The sequence below is a fragment of the Ranitomeya variabilis genome, chromosome 3 (genome assembly GCF_051348905.1).
Source record: "Ranitomeya variabilis isolate aRanVar5 chromosome 3, aRanVar5.hap1, whole genome shotgun sequence".
NCBI lineage: Eukaryota > Metazoa > Chordata > Amphibia > Anura > Dendrobatidae > Ranitomeya > Ranitomeya variabilis.
This window is the reverse complement of record NC_135234.1, coordinates 569,135,339-569,150,781: the sequence shown is the minus strand read 5'-3', so window position 1 is coordinate 569,150,781 and position 15,443 is coordinate 569,135,339. Positions and strand designations below refer to the sequence as shown.

General features: G+C 39.5%; 1 protein-coding gene across 7 annotated transcripts in view; it reads left to right on the top strand.

The window, feature by feature from the left end:
- SLAIN1 (SLAIN motif family member 1) overlaps positions 1 to 15,443 on the top strand; it is a 128,197-nt gene that overhangs the window by 16,825 nt on the left and 95,929 nt on the right. For 4 of the 7 annotated variants that reach the window (XM_077297191.1, XM_077297193.1, XM_077297195.1 and 1 more), the window contains exons 3-6: positions 3,648 to 3,794; positions 9,571 to 9,720; positions 9,919 to 10,272; positions 13,727 to 13,879. In XM_077297191.1, coding sequence (XP_077153306.1) covers positions 3,648 to 3,794; positions 9,571 to 9,720; positions 9,919 to 10,272; positions 13,727 to 13,879 — 804 coding nt within the window. The remainder of the gene's footprint in view (positions 1 to 3,647; positions 3,795 to 9,570; positions 9,721 to 9,918; positions 10,273 to 13,726; positions 13,880 to 15,443) is intronic. The other 3 variants (XM_077297192.1, XM_077297194.1, XM_077297197.1) reach the window with 1 other exon arrangement.

The window sequence follows — 15,443 nt, the reverse complement described above, 5'->3', positions numbered from 1 at the left end:
GTATGATTGGTCTTATATGTTTTTCACCAATAAAACAAGAAGTTATTAAGCAATTTATTACCTGATGTCCTCAGATTGATCTATTTGATTTTATACTATTTTCTGAGGACTACCTGAATTTTTTGACTGCGATCCCCTTGATCCATTGTTTTAGACTGCTAAACCAGTCATGCTGGAGTATGTTGCAGGAAGCAGAAAATTCTTCATGGTGTCTCCAGTCTCTGTCGCATCTGTCACATGTCATCAGAGTGAACCTGCTTTCATCGATGAAGAGCACAGGGTGCGAATATCAAATCTGCCAATCACCCTGCACGGTTTTCGTCTGTAAGCAGAACTCCTATTTGTGGACGTCGGACCCTCATACCACCCTCATGGAGTCGGTTTCTGATAGTTAGAGCAGCCACAAGGATGTTAGTGGTGTACTGGAGGTCATTTTCCATGGCTCTAGCACTGCTCCTCCTGTTCCTCCTTGCACAAAGGAGGGTGACGCGGTCCTGCTGTTGGGTTGTTGCCCTCCTACGGCTTCCTCAACATCTCCTGTCTTACTGCATGGTCTCCTGGTATGTGCTCCATGCTCTGGACACTGTTCTGACAGGTACAGCTACCCTTACTGCCACAGCTGGTATTGATGTGCCATCCTGGATGAGCTGCACTACCTGAGCAACGTCTGTGGGTTGCTACTGTACCTCTAGGGGTGATAGGTTACATTGTGTTGTTTAAGTGCTCCCTTTATTTTCTAGAGCAGTGTACATCCGTAACATGGAAGTCTGTGGGTGAAAGATGCCACTGTCATCGGTCACAGCCTCCATTTATCATTTATGCTCCTTGTGTTAACAAGTATCGTGAAAAACTGACGTGAATAGTCCTCTACTGTAACGCAGGGTTTCCAGCTTGACTGTTTACTACATTCACTGAAAATTCTAAAATAAAATAATTTGTATAAATTGCTTCAGCTTCAAGAAAATCATGGACACCTTAAACATTTTTTACAGACAGGACAAAAAAAGTTCCCTGTATTCAGCTGCAAAGATTCATGAATGATGTTCGGTCAGGGCTGTGTTGTGTGGATTCATCTGTTGGTAGAAGGATACAGATATGGCTTTCTTACTTCTGGAAGTGGAGTTCTTTTGTTATTGAGAGTAGGGGCAATGACTAGTATCAATTTCAATAATTGGAGTTGATATTCTTGGCATCTTCCAAGGTCATACGTCTGTCCTTTCAGCATTAGAAGCCTCCAAGGGATGAAATCTGAGAAGTTCTCATAAGCCACTTAGTGATCTGTATTGATTCCTTGCATTATTTCGTACAACACATGCCTATTATGTTAATCTGTATTCCATATGGCAAATAACCGTCATCAGAGTACACTTAATTGGCTATAATTGTAACCGATGCTAGGAAATGTTACATTTTGCATGTTCTTCTTGGAGTTGAAGATTGATGTGGAAGGTTGAAGTTGATCTGTCAGTTTAAGATGCTGCCCTATGTAAGAACAGCATATTACAGCTACAGTCTGTATTCCTAGAAGCTAAAACCGCACAAGCTTTGCCATTTTCTACAAGGGTCTCTGAACGTATACATGGGAAGCATAGTTATAAGTCTTCTGTATTCATGAGGAGAGCCCTCTCCCGGCCTCCCTTGTCTCATAGATCTGCCTTGTAATAAAAAGGTTGGCCTGATTTATTTTTTTATATTTTTGTAGAGAAAATAGATTGGATATCAGTTAGTGCTTAGTATAAATGAGTACATCCCCTTTGAAAAGTAAGATTTTAATCAATATCGCATTGAACACAAGAAACATTTCCAATATTTTGAAAGGACTGCGTTTCATATATATATTTTTTTCAACCCAGTACATGAAAATGGGGTTAATAATATAACTTTGATTACAAAATCTTCAGTTTTACTCAAACTAACCAATGCATTAATGAATACACCCCACAAGAGACACTAGCATTTAATATGACCTGCATGAGATTAAGTACAGCACCAAACCTTGTGGGCATGGGAGAACAAGTTGGTGACATATTGCAATATCTATCTTTTTCCATTCTTGAAGAATCTCTTTCAGAGCCTAGATTCTGGAAGGAGAGTGATGCTCAACTTGTCTCTTCAGAATTCCTCATAGATATTCGATTGGTTTCAGATCGCTTTCACCATGTTCTTTTTCATAAATGCACCAGTGTCTTTCTATGTGTGTTTTGGGTCGATGTCATGTTGAAGTGCGCATCTACCAAGTAATGGTAGCATCTTCTCTTTCAATATAGAGTAATACATTTGTTTATTCTTGATACCATCAATGAAATGTAGCTCCCTGACACCTGCAGCACTCATGCAGACCCACATAAGGACACTGCCGCCTCCATGTTTCACTGCAGGCACAATCCTTTTTTCTTTGTACTTTTTCTACCTGTGATTCCATACAATAAAGCCATTAGTTTCAAAAACATTTATTTTGGTCTCATCACTCCAGAGTATAGAGTTCCAATAGTTTTCACATTTTTCAGGTTGGCCCTGGCATATTGGCAACAGACTTTTTTTGTGCTTCATTCATGGATAACAGTGAACTTACTTGTTGATTTTCTATAGCCTTTCTCATCAGAAGGTGCTACTTTTAAAGGTGTTAACTTCTGTGATCGTCCTGGATGTCTCTGAGATGATTGGAGTTCCATCTTTGTTGCATTTTTGCTAGTATTCTGACAAGAAATTCTTTGCTGATATTCTTGTAGCCTTCATCTTTCTTATGTAAAGAAATTTTGTTTCTCAGGTCTTGTGACATTTCTCTTCCATATGGTGCCATGGCTGACAGCATGAAATGGGAAGGGGTTTTCTTTGATAAGTAACACCTTTTATAGTCAACTGTCTGCTGGACATCTATCTGTTTAATGTGGTTGATATTCTTGTAGGATTCTGTATTCTAAATTTTATTTCTGCTCCTAAGACTTACATAGGGGTGTATTAATTTTTGCTGCAATATCTTTAATACATTTGTTAGGAAAATTGCTTTTTTGGGTGTGCAAAATGACAAATCTTGTTTGAAAGCACTTGCCCACATTTGTGGGAGTATTTTGTAGTATGGAATCCCATAGAAAATGTTTCTAGTATTTTTACAAACACAGTTGCTAAACCTATTGCTAAGATATGGGACATTTGATAGCGTCACAGAGTAATGATGACCACACACATTAGATAGCCGACCTGTAATGTAACCATTCACTTTAGATAACGATGCTCCTCATAGATGTGTATGCTCACGTCCCTGTCACAAGTCCTCATGCATATTAGATTCTTTTCTTTTTTAACTGAAATTGCCTTTGATATAAAGACAACCGCAAGCTAATCTCAATGTGGGCAGTGAGTCTTTTTGTATAAAAGTGTTGCTTTCTACCTGAGGGGATAAAATGATGGAATACAGTTAACAGGATTTAGTTTTATTTGAGCACAGTTTTTTTTATAAAATACAGTATACAACTCTTTGGTACATTTGTGACTAGCTGTTGTGGAATATTTTACTGTAACTCATTTCCACAAACGTACATTTGTTACAAGGTGATGGGATTTTTTTTTCCAAAGTGATCCATATCGTATTTTAGGCTTCATATCACAATAAGTACTAATTGGTGATTTTTGTTCCTTTTTGTATCTAGCTGGTCGCTGGAGGAGTCTCTTTTCTACTCCTGTATCCTCTTTTCCATATAGTCCAGTTGCGAGACTCACTCCATTTTGCAACGGCTTAAATTCTCCCAGCATCCTTAAAACCCCAACTAAAGCAATACTAACACCAGAAAAGACAGGTAAACCTGCAACTTTTTTTTTTTTAATTTTGTATTAAAAATGTTGTGGGTTTTTGTTATCCTTACTAAAACATCTCTGCTTATTATTTATAAATTTGTGATTGTTTTTGTGATTTATCTTTATACCATCCTTTTTTTTTTTTTGTTTTCTCATTGTAATTTTTTGTTGTGATTTTTACATCATAGCTTGTCTTAAATTGCTGATATTTGCTGCTGATTAAAAGTTAAAGTGTACGTGCCCTTCTTAGGTGTCTTTCTAGAGTAAGTTGTTCTGTGTTTATGTGAAACAACACTATTTTGGCCATAATATGATATATGTGCATTTTTTTTTTTGGTAGCAGTTCTCCCCTCTTTGGGATCTAGTCACTAGAAGCTGCAGCAGCTTTTCTGTATGTCCCTCTGTCTCCATACAGCTCCTTCCTCCTTTTTTCCACAGGCAGCACCTGTAATTAGATCCATCCATCCATAAAGACAGATTTGAGCAGTTTGCGACTGACTAATCAGTACACAGGATTGGAGGGGCGGCATGTCGGAAAAGAAGTGACTAATGAGTGGAGAGTTATGGAAAAAAAACAAAAACCTATAGCTATGCATTAAAGGGTTAGGGCACTACATTTTTTAATTACTGTTCTATCATTAGGATGAGCCATCAGTATCTGATCGGTGGGGGTGCAACACATGGCAGCCCCACTGATCTTCAGTTACCAGCGACGGACGGAGTTCTTGTATGCTGCCGAAACACAGCAGCTCCATCAGAACTATAGGCTGTGGCCCGGAACTACAGGTCCATGCCCAATTCATTTAAATTAATCAGCAGCTTAAAAATGGAGCTATGCTTTGAGTAGATAGTGAACTACTTACACATCAGTTCCTCTGACTAAAGGCTCTTTATAGAAACCTGATGAGAACATTGAATGGCTGACCAAGGGTCAAGCAAGCATTTGCTATGGTGGTAGCGTATCTGAGAAATTATCGCTGCTTAAGCAATAGACATTTTTCATAATTAAAGTAACTACCAAGTGTGGTTTGAACTACCCAGCCATTGTGTTATTTGGAAAACAAAACATGGTTTCTGATATTTTTGTTAATAATATTTCAATAGTGTGTTAATGCAGTATTATTCTGTTAACTATTACACTAGTTAGAATTTACTTTAAGCTTCTGGTAATTGAGGACTTGCATTATCAAGAACAGACTAATGGCTGGACATGAATTCCCAGACAGTGCCTAAGACCTTGTCTAATACTGTATATCATGACTAAAACCTAAAAGCCATGAGGTATCTAAATGTTGAGATAAACTTTTGTGTCTTTTTTCTGTGGATGTAGTTTTTGGGATAATTTTTTATTGATTTGGGTACATCTTTAAATTTCTGCAGGTTAGCCTAAAATATGTTTTGACGATGAACAAGAGCACATAAAGGCTCCCATAAAACCCCCATTAGCATTAGTAGAAAAAAAACCATGCCGGTATTCCACTTAAATCTGTGACTGACCCATTCAAGAGAGCGTTGATAGGACACGTTCAGTATTTGGTCAGTATTTTACATCAGTATTTTTAAGCTAAAAGCAGGAGTAGGTAAAGATTACAGAAGTGGTGACGTGTTTCTATTATACTTTTCCTCTGATTGTTTTACAAATACCGATGTTCTTGGAATGGGTGGTGTGTGATGTTACTGGGATACCGTTAGTCATCAATTATATAGATGATTTCTTGTACATTGGTCCTCCCGATTCTCTGGTTTGCTATTCATTTATTAAAATCAAGCTAGTCATTATTAAAATCAATGGAATAGGTGGCTAGTTGCTTTGGGGTTTTTTTTTGGCACAGAGAAAAAGGGAAGGGCCTAACAATTGTCTTAGCTTTTTGGGTATTGCCATTGATACTGAAAAGATGGAGTGCAGATTGCCTGAGGAAAAAATTGTCACTGTGCATGGACATTCAACATGTGACGTTGTTTAAAAAGATACAGTTGAGGTACATTCAGTTGTTGCTCTGGAAGGTAAATTTTGCTTGCCGCATTATCCCCATGGGTTGGGTCGTTCTGTGCTGGCTGCGGCTACTGCAGGGATTTCGTCCCCTTCACATTACATTAGTTTGACAAAGGAACACGGCGATAATCTGCTAGTTTGGAAGGGCTTCCTGGACAGGTAAAATAGACGGTACTTAATGATAGTTGAGACATTAGAGAATTATGATTGTGAGCTCTTTACTAACGCAGCAGTCAGCGTGGTGTTTGGGGTTAACTGCAGGGGTCAAGGGTGCGTGAGCCAATGGCCAGAGTCATGGAGTGAGGCGGGTATCACGGGAAGCCTTACACTTGGAGTTTTTTCCAATAGTGGTTGTGATGTTAGTATGGGGTGAGAAGTTCGGGGGCAGGAATTCAGAATTGGTGCTGCAACAGAGGCAGAGTTGGGGGCCTACCTTCAAGAGCGGTTCAGAAGATAGGCAGGTAGGAATCTGGGAGATATAAACTCTACGTGTGCCCTCATTTGATGTAAAAAGCAAAAAAAGAGGGTTAATTGTTGTTCTCACATGGTGCTGTTCCTTTTTTCACCGTAGGCGGAGCACAGCTAGTGTGTATATTAGGACACTCATTTGTTTATTGGGGGCCAACGTTAGAAAAAACAGGCATCAAATGGGGGATTTCCAAGGATAACTTATTAATTAGGTGGATAGGAGTTTGTGGCATGAGTTGGCGTCAGGTACTGCTGGACTTTAACCAGGTTAGATTGCTCCCCAGAATTGCTGGTGTTACATGTCATGTTACATTTGCCCTTGCAGAGAGTTAATAAGGGATATCCACGATGATTTGTTGCATTTCTGAGTATCATATCCGACCATTAAGATAGTTTTGGTCAGATATTGTGCCCATAAAGGTATGGCAGATTGCTCGATCGGTGGGAAAAAGGAACAAAATGATAAAAGTGAATAGAGCTGTGGGGAATTTTTGTAGTCAGGAATCGGGTGGGTTGTAGTTGGGCTTGAAGACTTGGAGTCCAGGAAAGAGAATGTGTGGTGGAGCGATGGGGTTTACTTGAACTCATTAGGTGGGCTCTCAAGATTCCAGAACGAATGGAAAGGGCATGTTTCTTGTTGCAGCAACTTGCATTATGAGGAGTTCAGGTAATGTTCACTGTGGCAGGGGACATAGGATTCTTGGAGTTGGTGTTAAAATATTGGTAGGGGTTGTAAATCGTGGAGATGGGAACCTCTTATTGGTTTTGCAATTATGGTAATTGCCTGGCGGATTTAGGGGCTCTCAGGTGGGGGTCCCTAGGAGTCGGTGGATGAAAAAATGTTTTCCGGCTGTCAGGTGACTCCCGAGCCTGTGGTTGCACCTGGGGGGTAAGGCTGGATGGTTTTATATGTATTTTATATGAACTTTTGGCGCTCCAAGAACCTCCTTACCCCAAGTTACTGTTATGTTTGTAATAAAGCCCAGTTTGACCAATTTAATCCAAATTCATGTTTGGTCTGTTTATTTGGGAGAGTCTGGGAATATTTGGTCTGGTAATTAAGGGGAAATTCTAAGAAAGGGAATCCTCTAAAATACTGCAGTCAGGTTTCACCTCTCTCAAAATGGAGCATTTCCGAGAATTCTCGAGCAATTAGGCAACCCTACAAGGAGTTCGGTTGCTGCTTCGGTTCCTTTTAAGATTACTACTTGGATGCACCTTAAATCTATCTTTGTTTGTTCCCACTTTTTTGAGACCCGTCTTTTTTTGTGGAAAGCTGAAATTTTTATTGATTAACATTTTGGGGTACATACAATATTTTAATCATTATTTGGTGCATTTTTTGCATTCTTTAAATTTTATCTTTTTTTGCTTTACAGCTTTTAATATATAGGATAAATCATTTTTTTCTTTTTATAGATTAACTTTTACATAGTTGGCAAAACCGAATGTGTGTTTTTTTTTATGTTTATTTTTAAAGGAAGAAGAATGGGGGTGATTTAATTATTATATTTTTTTAAATAATATTTTTAATTTTTTAATTCCCCTATATACTACAATAACTGTGGTATACAGCCAGAAGCCCAGCTTGTTGTTGGGCCTGACAGGAATAGCAACATAACAGGTATATTGCCTTTAAACAGGCCATAGCTGCCATTCGCACCCCGCGATTATCTTGAGGTTTAATGCTTCTGTTAGAGATTGACAGAGGCATTTCAAGAGATTTTCAACTTTTTTGAAAGTGGAACTCAACTCTGTGTTGTAAAATAACTAAATCTGATATTATTCATCCGCCCCAGGTTTAGCTCTGGCTCTTTCTACCGCTGATTTAGTCTCTGTGTTTTGGGTGCAGCAGTGACATCACATCGACAGCTCACACCACCACTGCAGCCAATCACGTAGCTCAACGATTTGGCCTAGCGCTCTATGTCCTCTATGAGAGAGTGACTCCAAGGCTTATCGGACTGCTGCTTATTTCACAGTGAGCAAAGGAATTGGCTTCTGAAAATCCAACATAACAGATCATTTTTTTTGGCTAAAATAATCTGAGACACCCATACACACTAGACTTTCAGCTGATCTTGCCTTACAGAGTTTGGCTGACTTCAATCCAATGTGTGTGACGGCCTTTAGTCTCTGTTTTTGATCCAAGCTTCTCAATTTTTGTTTTAAGTCATTGTGCAATGTACAATTTGCTGTACTTGAGCTCATCTTAGTTTTTGGATTACCGGTGTTCTGTTATTATGAAATGATGTGTGGGATAGTGTATGTCCTGCTATAAATTATTAGAATGTTAGAAGTTACTGAAGAACAGGCTTACAGCCTGAGTCCACTGCTTATAGATGTCAAAATGACATTTTTTAATATTGTTAATTTTTATCGTCTATTCCAAGGGGGCGTTGTTTACAGGATTCTCAGGTGGTGATGGGCCATTTATTAAAGTTGCTACTCATAATTACCCATGCTGCCTTCGTAAAGACTAGATTTTCGTAAAAATTAACACCAAGTAAAAAGACCTCTCTGGAACCATATGGAGAATTTAAAGAAAGAAAAAAAAATAGCAATCTTATAACTCAGGGCAGCAGAAATAAAAGTAGAGCAAAAACTGGTCACTTTTGACCTGGTGATAGGTCCTCTTTAAGGGTCAGAACTGCCGTGAGCTAGAGATGAGTTGGCTTCACCCATCTTTGTGATTGCATGGCTTTGATGGCAGAGTCCATTCTAGACTTACCGTACTTTTTACCTGGAGGCGTAGAAAGCCCTGCCTTTCTTTACCACAATATATTTTATTGCTGCTTGATATATTTTGTTTCCTAAAACATTAAAATATAGTGAAATATTCTTAAAAAAAAGTTAAAAAAGCATGTGTTGCAGCCACAAAGTTGTGTGCTATATTTTGAAGGCCCAAGTCAGATGTAACTAATAGTGCTGGTGGTTGCCCTGAGATTTTAGCTTTATTATTACTAAACCCTTTTCAGGAGAGGTTAATTTGGAGATCACATGATAAATTAAAAATCTGCTTCTTTTACCAATGTCCATTTTGAATGAGTGCAGAAAATGTGAGGCGATGACTGAATAACTTAATCTCTGATGCTTTGAATGAATGTTATAAAATGTCCTGTTGGTTGTTGGATGCCATGATCTTCCTGTCCTGACTTAGTTGGAGGCCTTTAAGGATGGTAATAAAAACTGGAATAAGTGCGCTTTTCACTCCATTTATCCTTTTTGCCATTTTCCTATCATTTTTGTGGCAGTCTAGTGTGGTGGTAATGTGTTCATTTTTATTGCATGAATGAAATAATTTTCTTGTTTTTCAGGTTACAATATGAAGACTTCCCCCTTGAGCCCCCAATCTTCAATTGATAGTGAACTCAGCACATCCGAGCTGGAAGATGATTCAATTGCCATGGGTTACAAACTACAGGATCTCACTGATGTACAGATCATGGCTCGCTTACAAGAAGAAAGTAAGGCGTTTCAGCTTTGTGGTCTATTTGCAGAAATTTAGTATTTTCTTTCATACATATCAGTCAGTAAAAGACTAATAGTATTCTGGTTGGTGGGATTAAAATGTAATATTTTGCAGTGTCAGCATAATTCATATAAATTATAACTTGTAAATACCTTCAGGCATCCTATCTTAATGGGGCTTACTCTTGTTGCAGGCCTTAGGCAAGATTTTGCATCTACCTCCACTTGTAGTTCAGTGTCAAGACATCGCTCTAGCCTTTCTCTATTTTCTGGAAAGAAAATGTCATGTGCCAGTAGTGATCAAGAATCGGACCGTTACAGCGTTGATGACGATGATGAAGAGTTTGATCTATTACCACCTCCTCAACCAAGACTGAGTCGATGTTCTCCTCTCCAACGAGGCATTTCTCACTCGCAGACTTTCTCTAGTATTCGGGAATGCAGGAGAAGTCCCAGTTCCCAGTTCCTGAATTCTACCGGTTATCAGCAATATAGTTTTTCTTCTCAAGTCCAGACCCCAGAGCAACCACAAATTAGAATGAGTGCAGGTAAAGATTGTCACAATACATATTCATATATTTTCTAGTTTAATCAAATCCAAATATTGAGCCTATGTTGCAGTGACATTGGGGCATTCAGTTACTCAATTTAAAGGGTTGTCAAAACTTGGCAGGAAAATTTGCAGTCACTCTGTGACTGCAGACTGCTGAATATGCTATTGCAAACTTGCGGTCATGTTCTAGACGTGTCCAGCTTCTTTCAATTCACTTATGTGAAGATGGGGGGGTCAGCGGGTGCTGGAGTCCGCTAGCCCAAAACCACATGGGTCAGGGCTCATCCCACTGAACGCCCGCACTCGTTTTACCATGGCCATAATACTTCTCAGACAACACAGGGTGAGGGTAAAACACTGTGGCTTTACTTTGTTGAATTGCTAACCAGGCAAAAAACACATAAAACAGTCCCAGCAAAATACCCAAGATGGTGCAAATTCAGAGTCTCACCCTTCTGCTGACTCGCATAAGAATAGCTGTGACGTCATATCTTCCAGGGCCGACTACTCCCACCTGTGGCATGCACAGAGAGGAGGTACAGACAATCTGACAGTTCATTGAGGTACAAGGCCAGGTCACCGGAGGGTCACAACCTGGCTTCTCTGAACACATCTCCATGAAGCCAAGTAACATACTTATTATGGTTGAAGGAAGACTTTTAAGTCCATCTAGTTCAACCCATAGCCTAACCTAACATGCCCTAACATGTTGATCCAGAGGAAGGCAAAAAAAAACCCATGTGGCAAAGAGTAAGCTCCACATTGGGTAAAAAATTCCTCCCCGACTCCACATACGGCAATCAGACTAGTTCCCTGGATCAACGCCCTATCAAGGAATCTAGTATATATAACCTGTAACATTATACTTTTTAAGAAAGGCATCCAGTCCCCTCTTAAATTTAAGTAATGAATCACTCATTACAACATCATACGGCAGAGAGTTCCATAGTCTTACTGCTCTTACAGTAAAGAATCCGCATCTTTTATTATGCTTAAACCTTCTTTCCTCCAGACGTAGAGGATGCCCCCTTGTCCTGGTTTCAGGTCTATGATTAAAAAGATCATCAGTAAGGTCTTTGCACTGTCCCCTCATATATTTATACATGAAAATAAGATCACCCCTTAGCCTTCGTTTTTCCTAACTAAATAACTCCAAGTGTAATAATCTATCTTGGTATTGCAGACCCCCCAGTCCTCTAATAACCTTGGTTGCTCTTCTCTGCACCCGCTCTAGTTTAGCAGTGTCTTTCTTATACACTGGAGACGAGAACTGTACACAGTATTCTAAGTGTGGTCGAACTAGTGACTTGTATAGAGGTAAAATTATGTTCTCCTCATGAGCATCTATGCCTCTTTTAATGCATCCCATTATTTTATTTGCCTTTGTAGCAGCTGCCTGACACTGGCCACTAAATGTGAGTTTGGCATCCACCCATACACCCAGGTCTTTTTCATTTACGGTTTTGCCCAGAGTTTTAGAATTAAGCACATAGTTATACATCTTATTACTTCTACCCAAGTGCATGACCTTACATTTATCCCCATTAAAGCTCATTTGCCATTGATCAGCCCCAAGCTTCTAGTTTACATAAATCATCCTGTAATATAAAATTGTCCTCCTCTGTATTGATTGCCCTGCAGAGTTTAGTGTCATCTGCAAATATTGATATTCTGCTCTGTATGCCCCCTACAAGGTCATTAATAAATATGTTAAAAAGAGGGCCCAATACTGACCCCTGTGGTACCCCACTGCTAACTGCGACCAAGTCCGAGTGTGCTCCATTAATAACCACCTTTTGTTTCCTATCCCTGAGCCAGCTCTTAACCCACTTACACATATTTTCCCCTATCCCCATTATTCTCATTTTATGTGTCAACCTTTTGTGTGGCACCGTATCAAAAGCTTTTGAAAAGTCCATATACACTACGTCCACTGGGTTCCCTTGGTCCAGTCCGGAACTTACCTCTTCATAGAACTTGAAGTCGGGGGTCGCAATCCTAGCTTTCCCAAATGCATCCATGGGGCTCAGGTGACCGGTGGGTCCAAATTCTGACTACTTCAAATGTATTCATGGACTCAGTGATGGTTAGTGGAGCAGATCTGTAGTCTTTCAGCCCGTGCCATGGTCCCCTAAGCTGACATCCTGTAGAATGTCAAATCAGTGTCCCTCGTGATGGAGCCATGATCTGGCAGCTATCCTGTAGAGTGTTCTTGGCTGTGGTTTTGTAAAGAGTCTCTGGTTCTTTGGATCTCTTGGATGTCTTAGGTGTCTTGTTACAGAGGCATATCCCCTTTTTATAGTTCACAACTAACAAGCTATCATTCACAGGTTAAGGGGAAGGGGTGAAGGGGTTAATACACAGTGTTTGATTATTTGTAGTTTATCCTTCAATGTTTGCAAGTTAACAAACTGCATGTTCTGCGATAATGTGTTATCAACATATCAGCAAACATCATTGTTCAGCTACCCTGCATCCCTGTTTTGCAAAGATTACAGTACAATAAACTGTAGGAGCTGGAGCATTCATCAATTTCCAAATATTAATTCAACCTACAAGAAGAGTCAACATAAAGATAAGTCTATGCCTCCTGGCTTACTGAAAATGGATGTCTGGATAATTAAGATTAAATGCAGTGTCGTCACAACTTATATTTAGAGAAGCTGAAAGAGTAAAGTTGGCACATGACCCGCCTACTCCCACTGGGAATATAGGGGAAATCATGACAGCATGTGCACCATTGGGTGTCACAGTTCAGCAGTTTGCAATGTCATACAGTAAGTGCATATTTTGTCTTAAGCCTGGACAACCCCTTTAAGGGTTCAAGGTAGGGTTCTCTGCATACTTGTGCTTCCTGGCCTAAGCAGACATTTAGGTCCTGGTTCAAAAACTTTTTTTCTTTCATTTATTTTACACATTTTACCCCCCACCCCATAAGGTTATAAAAAATCTTTGAGTTGTATTTCAAAATTTAATATGATCTCCTTTGTAACTGGGACTGATATGTTGACCCCAGTTCCAGTGGAAATGTAGTCTCCTGTCTACATAGCAGAGCTGACAAGGTCTCCTGGGACCCAACAGATCTTGCTCCCTCCCTACATCTACTCCTCACATGACCGCTGGGTCTGGAATAGGAAACATCGTTAACTCTTCTTATGACTGCATATACAGCACTTGTTCTCTACAATGTAGTTAGCAATTGTGACGGTAATAAAATGGTATAAAATTAATACTCTTTATACTACTATTTTTGGGTACTGCCAAGTCTACACTTTTGTTCTGATTACCCAACTCCAGCAATCTTCTAACGTCTTAACATTTGTCCGTTGCAGCCAATAACTGGTTGCAGTTGTGACGTCCCTGTTTCTAATATATCACAGTGAATACTTTTATAAATTTATTTTTCTTGTATCTTAATTATCTTCTAATTTTTTTCCGTTTGCTGCTAGACAAATTGCGTAGAAGTATGCCCAATCTGGCTCGAATGTCCAGCACCACAACAACAACCACTGTGGTATCTCCAGTTACCGTACGCAATAGCCAAAGTTTTGATTCTAATCTGCATGGTGCTGCAAATGGATTATCGAGATTGCAGTCAAGTAGTAAGTATCTTCTCCTGTGTGTCCAATATGTAATTAATATTGAAGTGGTATCCCCATTTCTGCCATTACGATTATAGAAACAGACAGAGTGCGCATCATTCTTTTCTGGAATTCGTCCACATGTGGTCACAAGCTGAGTTAGAAGTACCCATTTAACATTTTACTCCAGTGCAATATATCTAAAAAATAATATACAGTATACACTGGCCATTAGAGTAGAAATGGCAAGTGTTTTGGGACCTCTGTTGGTCTTCAGAAACATATCAATTCTTCATGGCATTGATTTTACTAATTGATTTATGAAATCGTTCTGCAGGAATATTGGTCAATGTAGACATTATTGCTTCTAGGAGATGCCGCAGATTATAAGGAGGTACTGACGTGCTCTGGACAGCCAAATAACCTTGCCCAAGATGTTCTGTAGAAAAAGGATCTGGGGACTAGAAGGCTACATTCCCATAATGAGCTTTTGGTGCAATTTTGAGGCTCCATATTCTTGCTGCGTCAAAAACGCAGCGACTTACAGTTCCAGCAAAGTGGATAGAATTTATAGAAAGCACAGTAGGCTTTAGATTTCTAACGCAGCATGAATTCACCTGTGGTGCATGTTTCAAATCCTCACTATGTCAATTTCTCTTAAATTCGCATGTAATCTGCACCTAATTGCATAGATAAAGGTTTGTCAAAGCCAAATACGAGGAAGTTTAGAAAAAGCAGCTTTATTTAAAGCAGGACACACCAGCAAGAGACAAAACCGCAGCATCAAAACTACGATAAAAAGGTATGTTTAAAAAATGCACACATAAACACAGTAAGAAAACGCAATTAACCTAATTTAAATAGGTGCAGTAATGTTTCAGAAAATCTGCAGCATCAAAAAATGCACCAAAAGCTCATCATCTTATGTTCCAAGATCCAATCCATTACTATATGACCTTAGTTGCATGGTGCATGTTTTGCTGAAAGTGTCCTTCTAGAATAAACAGTTGCTATGAAGAGGTGAACAAGCCTAGCTAAGCCCTATTTCCAAATTTCCATCCAAAGGTATCGTGAGGACCCAGGATCTGTTAAGAAAACATTTTACTGCACTTTTAACAGCCTTAACTGTCAACATTTGGCAGGTTTCATTGATTCATGCTGCTTGTGCCAATGTCTGACCCTCCCATCAGCAACAAAATTGTGGATTAATTTTACTTTGCAATGTTTTCCACTGCTAATAGTTCCAATTTATACTTTCAGTTGCGCAATGAAGTCTTGCTTTTATTGTTGAGGAGTACAATTGGGTACATTAGTTGGTGCGTGTGCGGGACGAGGAAGACTCCATTTTGGACTTATTAATTCAGGCCCGATATATTATCCAGAGATATCCTTCTGCCCCTGGAACTGAAAGCCCCCCACCCATGGGATAAGTACACAAATTGCCAAAAGAACAGGAACATGCCATATGGCCAGAGAATTAGAGACCACGTGTTAATTAAGGCGATGAGGAGCAGAGCTGTGACCCCTTACTGTCTTTTGTGCAAGGCGGCCGATATCAATCAGTTATCAATGGAAGGTGTAGACA